A 20,763-nucleotide genomic window follows, 5' to 3' on the forward strand; every position below is an offset into this window, starting at 1 on the left:
TATGTAACAAGATTCGGTGAAATTCTGGTGTAACAGAATTTCATTCAGTAGGGTAAGAGCGTAACGCAAAAACGTATACATGTATATCGAAAGACAGACGGACACCACCATCACTATATATAGCTGATGCTTTTCAATTGGAATTATAAAACACACCAATGACCAGTGTTTTAAAATAAGAAAAGGTGCCTCATTGTGATAGGGGCGGGTATGACCCATCGGAAAGATATACTCACTCTTCCTAAGCAACTGACACCCCCCACCCCCACCCTATTTAGTGCTTCAGGGTTCTGTGAATGTTCCGTTTCTACAATTCATTAATATTGATAAAATCTTTGGAATTCTTACTGTGAAAAGAAAAAGTCACTTTAAAAATATCTGCCTTCAGTGTTTATCTTAAATTCTTTCTTCTATCACGCGTATTGCTTTGATAGGATTATTTGCTGTTATTCATCAAATTCAAACAGAACAAATTAAAAAATTTTCATGAATTTCGAATTTTAAGTTTAAAACAAATCATCCATATCATGACTTTTTCTTTAAATTCAACGTTTTCAATGAATTTTTAATTTAAATATATCTTCCATCCATTGAATGACGACCTCCAACTGGAGCCGCTATAGATATTTCCACTGTGAAATTCTGTAGGATGAGTACGGACAAATACCACGTCTTCCTGATTGACCTCTACCACCACCACTCCTGTTGTTGTTCTTACATTTGTTGATCCCTGACCTGTTGTGATCATGGATCCAATCAACAATACCGGTAGTTATTTCCATTCTTATGTCGACACAATATCTTGGTGAGCTTGAAATATAAAAAATATCACAGAATGTGAATTTTTATTTAATATTTGGATCTTTTATCTGAAAAAGACGGTGTTGGTTATTGAACAACAAAGCTTTATGATCACACTTTTCAACTGTCAAATTCCCTTATTTCTGAGTTGATTCGATACGGAAGAGCATGTTCTACGTTTGAACAATGTCTAAAATGAGGTAAGTTATTGAGTACGTTCTATGGTCGATACAAATACTTTGTTACCAAATACAGTTTAACTTCAAGTCAAATGCGGACAGACTTTTTCATACTGATTGATATGCCATTATTTACACACTGATCGAGTTGTACACGAATTTATCGCTGTTATTTCCCAATCATGATAAGGAGTGCACGGCGGGTGTGACCGATCAGCAGGGGATGCTCACTCATCCATGGCATCTGATCCCACAATTTTATGTTTCGCAGGTCCGGTTTTGCTCCACTCCTATTGTTTAATTGACTTTTGAGCTCGAATATTGTTCGATATCTCCACATATTTCATCTGACTTCGTGTTCCTTTAGATGTACTTTAGTTGAACTTCCTTCTGGAAAACAATTTAACAGATAAAAAAAGAATCCTGATTATTAAGAAATAGGACATTAATTTAAATCTATGATTTCCTGGACGCAAGTTTTAATAACAACTGTTAATTTTATATTTTATTTTTAGTTTCCATGTTTCTTTTTTATCAAGTTTCAACTTTAATATATCTTCCACCCAGTAAACGATGACCTCAAGTCGTGGCTGCTACAGAGATTCCCAATATGACCTTGAGTAGGATGAGTGCGGACAAACACAACGTCTCCCTGATTGACCTCTACCACCACCACTCCTGTTGTTGTTCTTACATTTGTTGATCCCTGACCTGTTGTCAGCGTGGCTCCAACAACATTAGAATTATGGACAATCTGGGAATAAATCAAGCCATTTGTGTGACAGTAAAGGTTCCATTTAAATACATATATTCCATGCTGTGGGGCGATGAATATTCCGGAAAGTGGATTATAATGGTTGCCTATATTTGACACTATGCTGTCGAATTTAATCGATTGGTCCTTTGCTATATCTGTATCCTCTTTAGACACATACACAGAAAATGCTACACCATCCGCAAATGGAGGCTTTGTTGTGTGTACGCCTGGAATTTATCATAAATGTAGCTATCTTTTTTTTCTCTTAAAGTCAGAATCATGACACACTGAATGTACATCAAATCTTTCATTTTATAGCATGAACACAGATATAGAGGAAACGTGTATTAATAAAATTGATAAAGATAACGTACAATGAGTGTTCCCAGAAAACTACAAACTATTGTGCAATAAGGGCAAATTCTGGAAATTCCAGAGGTACGATCATATTGGTCTAGGAGAAGTAAGCATCCCTTGTCGACCGATCATACCCGACAGCTGCCCTATGCAACGGCAGTAATTCGTTTCCATACCTTTTGTGAAGAATATGGAACGGATCTAATGTGTGTAATGGCACCTATGGTCACTCTGTCGAAAATTGTCAAGTCATATATGTAGCATCAAAAGCATGCGTAAATTAAAATAACCACATGATAAAGAGGTTAATTTTAAGATACTGAAGGTAAATGGTATGGATAACACATTCTATTTGATATATGTTTGCTAATTACCAAAGTAATGCTAGGATTATCTGGTTGTACAATTTTCTCACCTGTCAAAAGACGTTTCTCCATTAATGAATTATTTGTCTTGTTCTGGAATGGATTTGACTTGTGAGAGGACAGGAGATTGTTTGGATTGTGTTTGGTCTCATACATCATACAATTCTGTTGTGATTTCAAATATATTTGGCTCTTTGTGTCAAAACTTGACGAAGAGGTTACATTGGGATTTTCCTTCAACAAAACTATTGGGCTCGTAGATTTCTTGATACTTCTGCCGAACATTGTGTTTATATCTTTCTTCTTTTCAGATATCTCATAGTTATTTTCCAAAATTGTTATTCTCTCATTAAGTTGCCCGTTTGTTGATAGTAATTTCGAGACAGTAGCCTTGATAATGTCCATTTGTTTGTTAGTGTTGTGTAAATTTGCTTCTAGCTGTAAAACTCTTCTTTTTAAGTATTGGTTTTTTTCGTAATCTGCGTTTGAAAAAGTCTTCTTCCTGCTTTGTCTTCTGCTTCGTTCTTGTCTTCCATTCTCAATATGAGACTGTTCAGAACATTTTCCACGTGATCAAGTCTTTCCTGGCATGATTTTGCCGACGATATTTAACCAGAAACACTAGAAATAATATTCATAAAATCATTCCGAATCCGTTGCAATGAGTTATCAAAGTTTGACAGTGTTCTATTTCTTCTGAAAATGATAAGCATTGTATGACATAAATATTCCTGATAATGCAACATTGCTTCTCAAATGCTTTAGAGATTGATTCAAATAAACATCTCACAGCCGATTGAAAATTAGACTTAATTCGATGTCTGTTTCATAATCTTGGGGACTGGTTTACTTGAAGAAGCAAAGTATGGATAACCATAACTGAGAGACCAACTCTTTGTAAGTTTTTTAAGTTAAACTTGCGTTGAACTACCTCAATAGCTTCCAGAAAACAATTTTCAAAAATGAAAAAAATGAGTCCTAGTGATTAAGAAATGGGATTTCTACATTTCTAATTCTTGTATGATTTCCTAAATTCAAGTTAATAACAACTGTTATTTCGTGATTTATTTTTAATTGTCATGTTTTTTTTTTTAGTTTTAACTTAAATTTAATATATCTTCCATCCATTAAAAGACGACCTCCAATCGGAATGACTATAGAGATTTCCGACATGGTTGCCAGTAGGATGAGTTCGAACAAACACCACGTCTCCCTGATTGACCTCTACCACCACCACTCCTGTTGTGGTTCTTATATTTGTTGCTCCCTCGTCGGATGTAAACATGGCTGCAACAGCATTTGAGTTGATTACAACCTGCGAATAAATATAGCCGCCCCGCATGACAGTAAAGATTCCAGGTAAACACATACACACCATGATGCGGAGCAGTGAATGTTCCGGAATGTGGATTATAATGGTTGCCTATGTTTGTCACTATGCTGTCGAATTTAATGGTGTGGTCTTTTGAGATTTCTGTCTCATAAGTAGACACAAAGGAGGAAAATGCTACACCATCTGCAAATGGAGGCTTTGTTGTGTGTACACCTGAAATTAATCCAAAATTTAGCTTTCTTCGAGTCTTTAACATGTTTAAGTATGGGTCATGATGCATTCAATGTAGATCAAATTCAACATTTTAAAGCAGACACACGAGTCTGTAAATTATTATAAAGTCAGAAGTGTATTAATTGTTGAAGATAAAAAACGGTGATTGTTTTCAGAAACCCACAAACATTTATCTATAAAGAGTACAAAAAAATTAGACACTTGGAATTTCCAGAAGTAGGATAACTCATTTTATTGGATATATATATATACACTCAACAAAACTTCTAAGTGTTCACTATAATAAATAAATTTATTTAAAAACCACTGTATAGAATGATGTGATATTTTCAAATTATTACAGCAAATGAGTGTTCTCAACAATTATTGAAAGAAAATCAAATATACCCGATGAAAACCAGTGTTCCGTGACTAAGCTTAAAAATAATAAAAGAGTACTTTGCGGCACGTGTTTTATGTAATTAGTGTCTTTTTGTGATCATTATCAAATTTTGAAAAATGGTTTTACTAAAAAACATAAAACATTGGCAAAAAGACCTTTGAGATGTAAGGTAGAGCTGTTGGAATGTTGATATCTGGACAATCTTTGCACCACGTTTTACTCACTTTTATTTTAGTGCTTAATTGTACCTGATATTACTTTTAAAAATTAACAACCAGTATTAAAACCCATTTCAACACATTTTTCTATAGGCTTCACGTCATTTTTCATCACCAATTTATCACAATTTGAAAGTTTTTGACAAAATTTAACCAAACCGGAAGTGACCTTGATTTTCGTCCGAGGCCAAATTTTCGCGTCACACCATGTTAAAAGAGTAATAAATTGTTGTGAAACAATCTTAGAAACATGAAAAATAACAATTTCAATCGTACGAAAATCATAAGAAATCGATGCTAGTGATAGTCTATTTTCAGCTCAAGCAGTCTGAATTATCCTTCAAGAGGTCACTTACGTGCTAAACACCCTAGGATATTGACCAAAAGGCATCTGTGTGATGCTGCACTCTCAAATCCCGGATCTACATGAATCCCGTTCAACACAATTGGGATTTTATAAGAAATGTCACCCCCCCCCTTTTTCCACGCAATTTCAATGGTTTGGAAGGATCTAGACAGTAGGTGTGGCAGCAGATGGGTCAATCTCCTATTCAGGGGTTCATGCTATTCAACTGTAATTACAGTCTTGTAATAATTAGAGCGAGTGGTGGTCTTACTCCATAGAGCTTGTTTGTGTGAATTTTCATTTTGAGGGTACTTCGTTTCCTTGACAATTTGCTAAAAATTCTGTCGAGATACTTACATGAAATGTATGCAACATTCAAATTAAATATGCATCATTAATCAAGAATAAAAGAAATTATTTATTGTTTGCATTTGTTCTCTAAAACTTCAAAAATGTTAGGTGAACACTTAGAAGTTTCGTTCAGTGTATATGCTTACTGCTAGTATCAAAGTAATGCGTAGAAGATCTTTTTTGTGCAATGCTCACCTGTCAAAAGACGTTTCTCCTTAAATGTCTTGTTCTGGAATGGATTTGAATTGAGAATGGTTGGTTGATTTTTGGTCTCAGTCATGGTAAAATTTTGTTGTGCTTCAGGGAATATTTGGCCTTTTGTGATGGAACTTGACAAAGCGAATTCATCGGAATTCTCTTTCAATAAAACTGTTGGACTCGTAGACTTCTTGATACTCCCTCCAAACATAGTATTTATACCTTTCTTCTTCTTCTCATATTTTTTCTGGTTGTTTTCCAAAGCTGATATTCTCGCATTTAGTTCCCGGTTCGTTGCCTTAACATTGTCCATTTGTATGTTAGAGTTATGTAGCTTTTCTTCTAGCTGTAAGATTCTTCTTTTTAAGTCCTGGTTTTCTTTTTCCATCTGCATTTTAAAAGGTCTGCTTCCCGCTTGGTCCTCTGCTTCGTTCTTGTCTTCCATTCTCAATACGAGGCTGTCCAGAAGATTTTCAATGTGATCAAGTCTTTCCTCGCATGATTTTGCCGACGATGATTTAACCAAAAACACAAGGAATAATATTCTAAAAATCATTCCGAATCTCTGATTAGTTATCAAAAGTGAAGACAGCGTTCTATTTCCTCTGAAAACTGATAAGTATTGTGTAACATACTAGTAACTTTAGTATTCTTGATAATGCAATGCACTTGTTACTAGTATACAGTATGAGTGCGAAATCCTTGATGAATTTTCATCCTTTGTTTTAAAAAGTAGCATTCAAGAACATAAATAACCTACAACCATTCCTCAAATATTAAAAGATTATTTTTTAACGTCATGACTTTATGCAGAGAATTTATTTACTTTTACCTAATGCCACTCAATGGAAAAGGATGGTACTGATGAACGATTTTCTACGAAAAATGTATGAAAGTGACAATACTGTATTTTTTCAAAACCATTTAATTTCTCCTAAGTTTATAAGTGAGAGAAATACTAGTATTCTAAATTTGGTGGTTGTGCGTCATGTATAAAGGTAAGATAAATAGGAAACCGTTCTCTTCCTTTAAGGGACAGAAATCGTTTTAAAAATTCGTTACATATATTTTTACGAAATACAATTTAAAATCTTAACTCTGAATTTCCTTACGATCTTTGTTGAGTCAGATAGAATAAGAACACATCTTCATACTTTGACTAGGGAGCATTAAAAACTGCGGCCATATAAAGAAGATGCCAAATGATCCATGATGCTCACCTGAGTCACCCTGGCCCTGCTGTTCTACGTAAGATTATCCCTGGCTATACGTTGATTGCCTATTGCAGGCTCTACTTACCACACTGGGTCAATTCTTAAATATCTAAGAATATACTCAGTACTCTACCTCAGAAAGCTTCCACTTAAGTTTCAGATTTCCTGACCCACTTTTTCTTCAGAAGAAGATGTTATGGTTTTCCCTATATGTTTCAATGTAAACCTCTAATTTCCTATTGTGGCTCCATCCTATCTTGGGGCCATGATTTGAACATTTTTATTAGAATCTTCGAATTCACTATCTCCAAAAAGCTTTCACATAAGTTTTTTCCTTTTCTAATCTTTGAGGTTCTCGAGAAGAAGATTTTTAATGACTGTGAGAAGAAGATTTTTAATGACTGTCATATTTATATCTTTTTTATATGGTCACTTTAGTAAGTTTTTTTTGTCATGTGGTATTAGTAAAATTCTCTTGTTCTTTCGCCAATATTTAGCTCTTTTCAGCTGAATTTGACAAAGAAACCTGAACCAAATTGTCTTTCAACAAGACTGTTGTCTTTGTAGACATCTTAACGTTTTGGTCAAACAATAAGATTTTGTCTTTCTTTCTTTTCATATATTTCATGGTTATTTTCATTCCCTGTTATTCTTACATTAAAATGTCAGCTTGTGGACCGTACTTCCTAGACTCAAACCTTCATTTTGCCCGTTTGAATGTCAGAGTAAAACAGCATTATTTAGATTGTTTAACTCTTCATTCCAAACTTTGTCGCCGAAATATAGCTGCAAATTGCTGACTCGGCGTTAAACAATAATCAGTCAATCCAAGCTTTGCTTTTCTTTTCGATTTGTTTTTCAAAAGGTTTCTGTCTACTGTTTTTACTTTTTCCTTTGCTCCGATTTTGTCTTCAGTTCTCAAAATGATATATCTAAAATATTTTCTATGTTATCAAGTCTTTCCTTCACGATTTTGCAAACAATATTTGAACAAGAAAAAAAAAACACACTCTAAAAATCAATCCAAATCTGTCTAAATCTGATGGTAATTTATGTCTGTGTAGTACTTTTACTTTGTGAATTTTACATCAGTTGAATGCTCTATTCTCTTTCTTATGAAAAGCCATTATTGTTATCATCCGTGTTAATAACCTGCCAAGTAAAACTACGTCAATCTCGAAAACGATGATAACTCTTTTTTAATACCATGGAGCCATTAAAGAACTGAAATTAACACTATTACCATCGAAATTGGTGGTTTTATAATATGACAGATACATTATTTATATCATCATTGGCGATAAGGATTACCATATCACCATATCTAATGTCTTGTCACTTTAGAAATATATACGTGTGTGTGCAGAAATTAAAACAATTATCGCGCGAAAACAATTAAAGAAATTGTTGCTTTAGATAAATGTAAGGAATATGGAATATTTTGAAGTTTTATTTCTGCGCATGTAGTAAAAGTATAAAAAAAAAAAAAAAAAATTGCGTTTTCCCCATCATACGATATTACTTAAAAATTCCAAGGAACTTTTGGACAATTTGTAATCACAAGATTGAATACGAGGCTGTCCAGAAGATTTTCCATGTGACAAAGTCTTTCCTTGCATGATTTTGCCGACGATGTTTTAACCAGTAACACTAGAAATAATATTCTAAAAACCATACCGAATCTAAGTCAGTAATCAAAAGTTAGCGTTCTATTTCTGATGAAAATGATAAGCATTGTGTAACATAATGGTAGTATTCCTGATAGTGCTGTGATTCATTTATAAAAATGTGATAAAGAGGAAATCGTTTGGTGTCTTTTAGTTCCAGAAATCAAGTAGATCAATTTTTTTTCTCGTTCTATATATTTTAACAAAATACCAATTAAATATCGCTGACTCTGAACTCCACTAGGAAATGTATCCAGGTTTCAAAAACTGCTATATATAAACAAGAGACATTCGGCCCACGACGCTTACCTGTGTCATCTTGGACCTTCTGTTCTATATCAGATACCCCTTGTTTTACATTGATTCCTTATTGCAGCCCCATCCTACCACACGGGCTCATTTTTGAATACATGGTATTTTAGAATCTGAGTTCCTCAGAAAGCTTTTACATAGGTTTCAGATTTTTTGGACCAGTGTTTCTCCAGAAGAAGATTATAAGGTTTTTTCCTATATGTTGCACTGTAAAACTTAAATTCCATATTATGGCCCCTCCCAATCTCCAGAGGCCATGATTTGAATATTTTTATCAGAAACCTCAGAAGGTTTTCACATAAGTTTGATCTTTTCTATTCTACAGGTTCTCGAGAAGAATATTTTAATGACTCCCTCGTATTTATGTTATTTTATAAGGTAAATGTAGTAATTTTTCGTTATATGGTATAGTAAAATTCTCTTGTCCTTTCGCCAATATCAAGCTCTTTTCAGTTGAACTTGACAAAGAAACATGAACCAAATCGTCTTTCAACAAGACTCTTTTCCTTGTAGACTTCTTCATGTTTTAGCCAAACATTTAGAATTTATCTTTCTTTATTCTCTTATATTTCATGGTTAATTTCATTCACTGTTATATTCTTGTGTTAAAATGGCAGTTTGTAGACTCTACTTCCGAGACAAACCTTCATTTCGCTCATTTGAATGTCAGAGTAAGTGTATTTATGTATATAAAGGAATTTATGTGATCTAAATACGTAATAAATTGCATATTTTTATTAATTACCAATTTGTTTGAATTCATGGGTCCCGAAGGGTTTTTCCGGGTTTTACACTTAAGCGTCCTCTAGTAACGGCTATTAGCCATATCCTTATCAGAATAACATTTTGGCTCCAAAATGTGGTTTACAAATTTTGCTTCAGTTTCACATGAACCGAATTGTTCATCAGTTTCAGTATTTAAGAGCACATAATAGCATTTATTTAAATTGTGAAACTCTTCATTCCAAGCTTTGTCGCCGAAATATGGCTGAAATATTATTGCCGACTTGGCGTTAAACACTATTAATTAATTAATGCAAGTTTTGCCTTTCTTTTCTAGCTTTATTTTAAAAGGTTTCAATCTTCTGTCTTTATCTTGTCCTTTGCATTGTTCTTGTCTTCAATTCTCAAAATGATATCTCCAAAATATTTTCTATGTTAATCAAGACTCTCTTTGCATGATTTTGCAAACAATATGCGAGCAAGAAAACCTAAAAAAAAAAACAAAAAAAAAACAAAAAAAAAAAAAAAAAAAAAAAAAAAAAACAAAAACAAAAAAAAAAACAAACACTTAAAGCTGCCTAAATCTAATTGTAATGTTTATCTGTGCAATTGTTCTTTTACTTTGTGAATTTTACGTCAATTTTTTTTATATTCTCTTTTTAAAAAGCCATAATAGTTATCATCCGTGTTATTAACCTGTCAACCAAAACTACGTCAGTTTCGAAGACGAATGACAATTTTTTTTAATACCATGGATCCATTAAAGCACTAAAATTAACACTATTACCATCGAAAATGGTGGTTTTATAATATGACATTAATAATAATGTTAATTATATTATCATCGGAGATAAGGATTACCATATCACCATATCAAATGGCTTGTCACTATAGCAAAATATGCGTGCAGAAATTAAAACAATTATCGCACGAAAACAATTAAAGAAATTATTGTTTTAGATAAATGTATGGAATATGAAATATTCTATACATATAACTCTTTTTCAAGTTTTATTTCTGCGCATCTAGTAAAATTATATATAATTGCGTTTTCTCCATCATACAAAATTACTTAAAATTTCCAAGGAACTTTTGGAAAATTTGAAATCACAAGATTTTACCATAACTTTTTTTCAACTTCATACACAGCCATTCCCCACGATATATCTAAGTCCAAGCTTTTGATATCATTGACAGCTGCTTTTTCCATAAAAATGGAACTCATTTACTTAAAAAAATGTCATTTGTCAAAGTACTTTGAAGTTGACAGCAAAATGATGCTCGAGTTTCTGATTGACAGTATCTATGTGGTTTTTGGAGCAGTCATTCTAGAAAGGTGACTGGTATAAAAAGTAAAATTCACAGAGATCTATAATTTTCTAATGAAGAAACGTTACCTGTCTATTTCACTGAAAGATTATAAATATTACCAATGACCAGAGGATGTCATTTATTTATTTTATATTTAACCAAGTTATTTTTGGCAGGTTCTTGATCAGAAAATTTGAATGGACACTGAAGCCCAGGGCTGGGGTATTATTTTATGAGCTCGCTCAATCTTTTAAGCAGAATTTATTTAAATTTTTCAATACGAAAAGAGGTCTCTTGATGTGACCTTTAATGTAAACATTAAAACTATATTGACGACCTTTCATTTGTTGACAGTTTTTATTCCTACGTTGATTCGATATATCTCTCAAAACTCGAAATAAGATATCATATTTTTATACATGTTTTATAATCGATGTTTAAATTTGAAAAATACTTTTCTTGTGCTACTTGTATATACATTATCACCTGTACGTGGAGCTCGTCTCCTGTAAGAGCACGATGTATGTTCGAACAATTTATAGTGCGGGGTAAGCTTTTGACAAATAAGTTGATGATACAAAAATATAAAGTCAACATTCTGCAAATTCTATTGTCGATACAAAGACCTTGTCAGCAAGTACAATCTTTTGACTGATTTTTTACACATGTATAAAGCTTTAAGCAATTACTTGACACTTAAAAATTTTCTACGGATTTTTATGTTTGCCTAATCATGCAGAAAAGGGACAGCAGGAGAGTGTGATCACATCAGTCTACAGGGGATGGCTACTCCTCCATGGTATCTAATTCTATCCCTGATGTTTTTAGATGTTCGTGGTTGCTTTGCACCCATGTGTATTGTTGCAATTACAGAAAGTTGAACTTGACTACTGTTCGTTATCCTCAAACTTCATTACTGGACTAGGATTTGGCAATCCTCGGATGATTACATTGCCTTCATCAAAGGAAGTTAGATGAAGTATGACTCAACCGATGTGTGCCGAATGATTGGACAAGATTATTATTGGACTGTTAAAGGTAAAATTTTGTGACTGCAAACACAGAAGCATGAAGTTGCATCAACGTTTTTGAAAGAATAGGTTAATATGTTACTGTAGAGCGACAAAGTGACCAGTTGGTGTTTCTTTAAGGTTCGGAACAGGGTTATTTTTAGGTAATGTACCGATTTATGTTATTAAGGGGCGTGCTCCAATAGAGTGACACTTAACAGATATTTTCAACATCAAAGCTCTAAATCAAATCCTTACCTGCTTACATTCTGAGAAATTAAAAGTGACAAATTTTGATGTATATGTAATGAAATATTATTTTCCAGTTAGTGAGCGTAAACTATTTAAATAGGCAGATAAACTGAAATGCCTGCATCGGACACCGTATATATTTAAAAATAATTAACGTTTCCTTAACTATCAATCAGAAAAAAAAGACATTTTAGTTGATATTTTATACCTTTGTGGTTTAATGTTAAATCGTTTTGTGACTTGTCATATGTTTGAAGAATTAATTTAGATAATACAGTGTAGTACATTGAATAAATTATCGAGAACTTTCAATTGTTTTATTTTTTATTGTTCTGAAAGTGATGACATCTAAGGTCACACTTGATAATAAATATACACAGTCGCATATATTGTCATTTTTATCCCATTATTCCGCCCGTTATTTGCAAGCAAGATTAGCTGTATTTCTTGATGGGGTTATTTTAAATTTGAGTTTAAAAAATATCATAGATTATGTTAAATCCTGCAGAAAAAATTCAAAGAACTACATGTACATTAATTCGTACAGGTATCAAAACTGTTAGTTTGCGTGTAAGGAAAAAAAAGGGTATCAAAATCAATCTATATATATATATAGTGAAAAATGACAGAAATCAGAATATTATGCAATTCTTCATAAAACTGATTATTCGCTCATTTTATCCCGTGTATGAGAAAAAAAAGGACAAATATTCCAATTTTAAAGATTTTTCTTTTAATAGGGATGAAATTCATTATAAAAATGAAGTAATGAACTTACATGATTAAAAATCAACTACAAATAAATGTGATTTAAATCAGAGGGCAAGTAGATAATACAATGGTTTAACATGATTTTGCTCATAGTATATACGTAAACTGTATGTCAATTGAGTGCAAATCATCTCAAGTTTTACTTAAACGCTTTCTTAAAGAATGATAATTAAATGCAATGAATTGAAAAATGCTTTCAGTGTCAATTAATCCAACTTATCCTCATAAATCTTAAAACTTTCCATATTCAGTCATGAAGCAACTGGTATTTACAAGACCATATAAAAAAGCTCAGGTAATTTTCCTTAAGGTTCAAAATGCAAGTCCTTATGTTTGGCACATTTTTGCAGTTGAAAGCTGTATTTTATAATCACAGCACTCTATATAAAAATGTTGCATATATTTACAAATCAAAAGCAAGTCCATGTAATAAAATTATAATTTCTTGATATATGCTCTTTCTTTATGTAGTAGCATATATAACTGAATAATACTTAGGCAGGATATTTTCTTTTGGGGTAAAAAAAAATGTTTAAGTGTAAAATCTAATTAGTAATATTAGGAAAACAAACAAGTTATCAATAAATTATTATTAAAAAATATTTCATTTTAATGATATTTAACCTGAAACCAAAATCAATTTGGCATAACAGTGTAGATGATTAAAACTTTGAGACATAAAAAAATTCCCAAATAATAACAAGATTTACAACAACACACCTTATAAATACATTCCATGTAAAATGCCACATTGAAAAATATATGTTGCAGTCAACATGAATATTAAATTAAGTGTCTCTACTAGCTGTTTCATAATCCTGATCTTCAGCAGGAAGTAAAAAAAAAACCTTTGAGGCACCCATTTAAACTAGGGCTTATTATTTTTTTTTTTTTTGCGTAGATTGCATTTCAATGTACAACTCTTTAAAGAAGAAAGTATCTTCACATGTGTAACACATCTTGCCAAACTGCTTTGGCTAGGTCATACAAAATTTTTTGACATTATTTGCATGGAGATGACACAAAAAGGCAGTAAATTAATTGAGAGAAGATACAACTTTGACAAAACAGATTTGTCTAGCATGTTTTTTTTTTTGTTTTTCTTATTTGCATATAAAGGCGATTTTCAAAAATTTGCATATCAAGACCTCTCTCTCTTTTACACCTGGATAGCAAAAACACTTTTGTAATAAAATGGCAATTTAGCTACATCCCAAAATAATCTAGAAATATGCTTATCTCTCATAATCATCTTGAAATTAATATGTTACCTTTGTTTAACTTTAAAAGAAGATTCTAGAAAAAGAATAAAGATACTTTGTACATCTACATTTTCTGGTCAAAGTACATGTATATATTTGCAAATGTTTCAGCACTGCTTTTCATATAGTCACTGTTCTTAATTTATCAAGCCAACAATATTCAATTAAGCAACACTATTTAAATAATTCTGTACAAAAGGAACCACACAAAACATTCTACACAATATGATTTAAGTCAAAAAGTGACAACAATTTGAGTTAACATGATTTGTCTTCTAATTAGGAAATTTATACCTCCAGGGGACAGTAAATCCCAATATTTTTTTTTTAATAATAAAATGTCACTCTTCTTATTATAATATAAATGATATATATTTATATTTCCTCTTTTATAGTAATAAATGAGAAAAACATTTGGAGACACACACCTGGAAAACAAAGTACCTGTAAATATGATTATCTCAAATATCTCAAGTTTAGAAAACAGAATATCTCAAATATCTCGTGTTTAGACTACCGAGCCTCTCCCCCAGATCAATGTGAGCAAACATTTATCTACAGTGTACATATATTAAACAAGTTCACCAACAGATATTTCAAAATGTCCTGAATGACTCGCAGTAAAAAATAGTTTATCTACTGGGTATCATTTCTGTAAAGACCTCATATTCTTGATGCAAGATTCCACTTTTGACAATGGTAACATCTTGGTATGGTCTGGAATTCTGGTCCACTGGTAGCTCATTGATTTTTCGCACAGTGTCCATTCCATCAAGAACTTTTCCGAACACGACATGTAGACCATCTAAGTGAGTAGCATTTGCATGGTTGGCCATCTGGATGAAGAACTGGGATTTATTGGTGTTTGGACCTGTATGAAAAAATATGAGAGTATTAAATATCATTATATCATGTGCTTTTACACAATTGCTCTTTAAAACAAAGAAAATTCTTTTGTGGCATCAAGACAGTGTCTTTGTCAAGCATGGATCATTTAACAATTTTGTTCACTCATATAAAATGTTGCTTTAACACAAATATGCTTGTCCAAAAGAAATGCATTTTAAAAAGTAAAATTCAAATACTTTCTGTGCAGCAAATGGAAGAACAAAATTAGTCAAAAAGACAGTTTAATATGACAAATTTATGAAGGAATATTTATCAAGAAATTTGATGACATTTATCCCATTAAGAGTTATCTCCCTTATGAGAGTATCAACCAACCTTAAGAAAACTTCAAAATATGAAAAGACCTCTGTCATTGATTTAATTAATGTTTATAGTAATATACAAAGAGGCTCTAAAGAATTAAAGCACATTAATTGTAATCAAAAAATTTCACAGAATTAAGATCCAATTTGGTTTATTTTTTCCTTATGCCATACAACACATCAGACACTGCTACCATCAAGACAAATGAGATTTAGCTAGATGACAAATTTCCCTCCCAATGTACAATATTGAATTACAATTCACTTATTTCCTGTGCTGTCAAATGGTAGACAAATATTAGTCATGATGATCCATTTGACAAGTGAGGAGAAATAATGTAGAACATGAGAGCTAGCTAGAATGCATGTCTTACCTGCATTAGCCATGCTAACAAAGCCAGGACCATAGTGTTTTATGTCAAAGTTCTCATCCAAAAAGCTGTCTCCAACGTAAATACTTTTTCCTCCTGTTCCATCACCATTTTCAAAATCTCCTCCTACAATTTATATAAAATGATACGTTATTTATCTATATTAATGCTGGGGGATTATATTTCAAATCATCAAATCATTTTTCATTTCAACTAGCTACTAACTGGCACTTTTTTTGCAAAACTACTTTAACTTCCTTGTAAAAATTTTCCTGTATTAATTCTTTATTTGGCAATTAACATTTTGAAAAATAGCATACATTACTTGTACATAGAGGCCCTTAAAGTGTTTCTACCTTGAATGATAAAGTCTTTGACGACCCTATGGAATTTGCTGCCTTCATAACCAAATCCATATTCTCCCGTGGCTAATGCGGCAAAATTTTTGGTCGTGACTGGAACAGTGTCTCCAAACAGACCGATGACAATCCGACTCGTGTTCTGGACAGGGGGAGTCCTAACCTGAGGCTGCTGGGGGTTCCAGGGCTGACTGTTCATTGGACCAATAGCAATGTCAAAGTAGACCATCTGAGTTATGGTATCAAAACATCGAATCTTTCCCTGAAATAATTGTATAACAGTTGAGAGATTGACTCTTAGAGTAAAAATAATAAATCTCCAGATATTTTTCAAAGAAAATGTATGCTTATAACATGTACTGAAAGCCAATGTGGCCCAAAACATGAAGGATTTTTTTATTTAAAACAAGAGGCCCATGGACCACAATGCTCATCTACCCTCTGATGTTGTCCTTCACTACTTCAGCATTTTTTTTTTCAAATTTGCTTCAATTCAGACATTGTCATTTATATTGTTTTGCATATGATTTAGTATTTTGAAGCAAATTGTTTAATAGGGGGGGGGACTATTCCCTACTGTAGCTAATAGACGGGGGGGGGGAAAGCCCTGTTCTAAACAAAAAAAAGGTAAACTCCAATTTTCACACCTATATAAGTGTATATATTTGCAAAAAAAAGGGGGGGGGAAAAATTTTATAAAGATTTTTCTTTTATTTTGTCAAGTAGAAGTGCTTTTTTGGCATTATATTAATCTAAACAATGTATGCAGAAACAATTTTTGAGCAGAAATTTGTCCCAGTTTACCTAAAGTATAGCAATCAAGCCACAATTACAAAAAGCATAGAAGAGCAATAATTAGTTCTTCTGCTTAGTGGCCTGAATGGAGAATTTCTGCAATCCAGGAGCTTTCACAAAGGTTCCTAGAACCTTTGGTATAAACTATAAAGATTAACTCCCCCTTTCAGATAATACATTTGGATTACAGAAAAACTAGACAATACAACAGCCATCTCAGAATTGGGATACAAAGATGCTTCCTCCAGGCAAAGGAGAGTAACCAAAGAGGAAGCTAGAGGACAGAAACCTCTTACACCTTAATCAATAACTAACATCAGAACATGGAATTAGCGTAAATCATAGCACACACCATTGCCAGTGAAATGCAGAATTCCAAAATCGACAAACCTGGCATCACAGAAGCAAAAATGAAAAGATGGTAGAGAAACAAGACTGAGGTCTGGAGAGTTAATTATATATTTCCAACTATACATAGGAACATTGCACCACATTTAGAAGGGGTAGGCAATACTGATGTCAAAGATGACCCAGAGGTAACTTCTATCATTATATCTATAGGAGCCAAGAGATGACAGAATTATCACTGCTTGATTTAAAGCATACATCTTAACATCCGTTAGTGATATGTCCCTATATTTTAGCAAAAGAGACAAAAAAGGACTTGAATATGAAATGCTAGATAGTACTCAGAAAATGCAGTCCCAACCCATGGAAGAAACTTCCCTGATGGGAGATTTCAATGCCAAAGTAAGAGACAATATCACGTACCAGCTTATGAAGAAATTAATGAAAGCCTAATGGTAATACAAATGATATGGGGAAATGTTTGCAAACTTGTGCATCAACAGCCAAGCTGTTGGTGGAACCATTTCTTCCACCAAAAAATCAAATACATGTATATACCACCTGCAAAAAATTTTCTAGATATACTTAACTATGAACATCCTTCAGTGGCCTTCACAATCAGAAATCAAGAAGGCAATATCATTTTTCAAAAATAAAAGGCTCCAGGACTAAACATTCTTGCAGAAGAGACAAAATTAGTGTGATCCATATGATGTATGACCGCTCAGAAAAGATATGGAAGAAAGAGGAAGTACCAACAGACTGAGAAAAAAGGCTACCTTGCAAAACTGCCAAAAATATGAAATATAAGAGGTATAGATTGTGCTTCTATCTGTTCTAGGAACTTTAGTCATAGTACATGGACTAAGAGCAGCAGTGGATGTCAACCTAGCTAAGTGACAACCAAGCAGGGTTTAGAAAAAACAGATCATATGGTGACCATATCACAACACTGCATATCATATTAGAACAATTAGAAGAATTAGAGTCGCAACTCTTGTAGTCTTCATTGATTTTGAGAAAGTATTTGATAGCCTGGATAAAGAAATATTGTGCCATTTCATGAAACAATTTATGGCATTCTAGACAAATTTACTATCATCATCAGAAATACTAGATTTACAGGAATGCCAAGTCACATCACACATGAAGGATAACTAACTGAACCCATTGACATCTCCAAAGGGGTATGGCAAGGATGCCTACTTTCTTCTTTGCTGTTTCTATTAGCAGTTCATAGGAGTGACCTTTATTTTATAATAAAACCTTGGGCTTTTTAGATATTAGCCTTTCACAGCATTCAGAAACCTGGCTTAGGACCAACACAAAGAAGACCAAAGTACTTCATTTATGAGAATAAGAACTTGTAATTATAATTAAACAAAAAGGTGTCCTTGCCAATAATATTCCAACTCTCCTTTCATTAACCATAACAAATGTTGAAGTATAACATGCTTCATCCTCAAGATATTTGAATGATTTAAGTTCTTGTTATTTAAAATAACTTTTATGGACAGACAGACAAATAGGAAATGTGCTATAAAGTCAATTTCTGAAAAACCAAAGTTTCAACAACAACAAAAAATAAAGTTAATACAAAAAAATTCTACATCTTTTTTTTTTTATATTTTCCACATACAAATCATCATTTGCCTTTTAATAGCCTCTCAAGCTTCCCAAATATAATATACATGTATTATCACTTTTCTGATGCATGTATTGGACTTAATCTTAATAATAATACAAGTACACATTTTAATTGGATCCAGATTTGAATAAACACTTAATAAAACAGAATATGATCATACAAATGAACAAATGAGGTGATGGAAAAATAAGAAAACATGTAGGTTTCATATAGGTAATGTATATACATATGTATGTGACATGATCCACCTAATACTCTTGTCAACTTGCATGACAGTGGTGGTTTTTGTAATTCTCACGAAAAGCGTGGTTGTATAATCAAGCATTGTATTTTTAATCATGCAAACCTCTAGTATTTATTAAGGAAGAATATAGCGGTAAGCCAGTCCCTTGTATATAGACAAAATTACCTTTTAACAGAGTCTAATGAAATTACTTTGAAATGCATATTTTAATATATCAGTATTAACAAAACTATATGTTAAAAATATGACATCTTGATATTCATACTTTCTTATAAATAGTTAGGATTTCATTTCATTAGGACTATTTTATGATCTTTATTATGGTAATGCAACTGACATTTTGGCAAGTAATCATTTTTAAGTAAAAGTCTCATTTATTTCAAATAATAACCTGATAAACATAATCATGAAATGTCACACCTGATTGTTCATCAAATTAAATCATAATCTTCCATCATATTCTTGTTTTATACTTCATCCACACCCATTAAAAATTTATTTATATGTAGTACTACATGTCACAATAAAACAATATTGAAGACGCGTGAATTTAATATTTAATAATTTAGCCTTTCATTTAACTTGTGATTTTTGTGGTTAAAGTTAATATTAAGACAATTAATTATTATCGTGGCAAAGCCCTTTTCCCTTTGATATATTTTTAGATGCTTGCAAAAATAGGTACAGTTTGTATAAATGAAAAAAAGAAAGCAGAAAAATAAAATTTTCACATATAAATTCTGTAACAGTAGCAGTTCTTAACATTTTTCATAAAAAAGCATTCAAATTCAGTTGTATATCAAAATGAGTAGAATAATACAATTTCAAAGAAAAGTTCCATATGCAGAATCATATGTTAATGGTGCACATGAATTAATAGTGGAGTTGGATTGATGAGAAAAGTGTCAAAAATATGATTCTCTAAATCTTAATTTTGAATTTTGATTGCAATAAAATTATTATCAATTCATTGAAATCATTTATTTTTTTTTTTTTTACAGATGCCTTTCAAAATGTGTTTTAACTTTTTAAATCATGATTATTAATTTAATACATTTTCTTTAAAGGAGAGCACAATCATTTTGAATTGAAACAAAATTTCATTTTTTTTTTCTGTATCTTTAAAGTCCTTTTCTTATTAATATTGTCACGATACTGTATTTTTAATTTGCGAGATACATACATCTATTAATTTATCATTGTTAAAACCCCATCTTCTACAGACATTATTAATGATAAGACATACTGCTTCTAATTAGCTTCTTAACAAATGCCTTCATTGTAACATTTTGAATGTTAGACAATGTTCGTGACTTTAAGCAATTAACCCTAAAGGTAGTCATATGACAAGTTATATAAAATTATTAATGTAACATCTAAATAAGAGAGTTCGATAAGAATAGGAAATATATTCAAACTTGGTCGTAAATTCACTTTTTTTCTGTCAGATGTGACAAAAAAGTAAAAAGACAGTACATGGGTCTTAATTAATAAAACAGATGGTTTCGAAAAATTATGTTTTAAGAAGCCAAGAATGACAAAAAGTATTTTACCTGCAAAATATTAAAGCAAAAATTAATTTTCAATACCTGAGCAACGTCGATGAAATTAAAAATCGCAGCAGCAATCAAAAAATACCGCATTTTAACTCTTTTTCGTCTGCACTCCCTCTCGAATGAAATCCAAACCATAAACTGGTCTCGAGAATCTCTTACGACGTTACGTCTCTGCTTAATTAATAATT

At 32.1% G+C, this 20,763-nt stretch overlaps 2 protein-coding genes and 1 pseudogene across 2 annotated transcripts; all 3 read right to left on the reverse strand.

The window, feature by feature from the left end:
• Positions 1-1,504: 1,504 nt before the first annotated feature.
• Positions 1,505-2,744, reverse strand: LOC134235283 (complement C1q tumor necrosis factor-related protein 2-like). Its single transcript, XM_062717407.1, has 2 exons — positions 2,510-2,744; positions 1,505-1,964 (listed from the first exon to the last, which is right to left on the reverse strand). Exons 1-2 carry the CDS (start codon positions 2,742-2,744, stop codon positions 1,528-1,530), a joined length of 672 nt encoding a protein of 223 aa, XP_062573391.1. The 3' UTR covers positions 1,505-1,527.
• A 763-nt stretch (positions 2,745-3,507) lies between these two features.
• On the reverse strand, positions 3,508-5,966 carry LOC134235284 (multimerin-1-like; annotated as a pseudogene).
• A 6,760-nt stretch (positions 5,967-12,726) lies between these two features.
• Positions 12,727-20,751, reverse strand: LOC134235296 (peptidyl-prolyl cis-trans isomerase B-like). Its single transcript, XM_062717417.1, has 4 exons — positions 20,609-20,751; positions 15,982-16,246; positions 15,629-15,751; positions 12,727-14,914 (listed from the first exon to the last, which is right to left on the reverse strand). The coding sequence occupies exons 1-4, from the start codon at positions 20,708-20,710 to the stop codon at positions 14,676-14,678; spliced, it is 729 nt and encodes a 242-aa protein (XP_062573401.1). The 5' UTR covers positions 20,711-20,751; the 3' UTR covers positions 12,727-14,675.
• Positions 20,752-20,763: the final 12 nt, after the last annotated feature.

Source organism: Saccostrea cucullata, unplaced genomic scaffold (assembly GCF_032062105.1).
Source record: "Saccostrea cucullata isolate Sc308-1 unplaced genomic scaffold, CSIRO_AGI_Scuc_v1 ctg634, whole genome shotgun sequence".
Classification (NCBI taxonomy): Eukaryota; Metazoa; Mollusca; class Bivalvia; order Ostreida; family Ostreidae; genus Saccostrea; species Saccostrea cuccullata.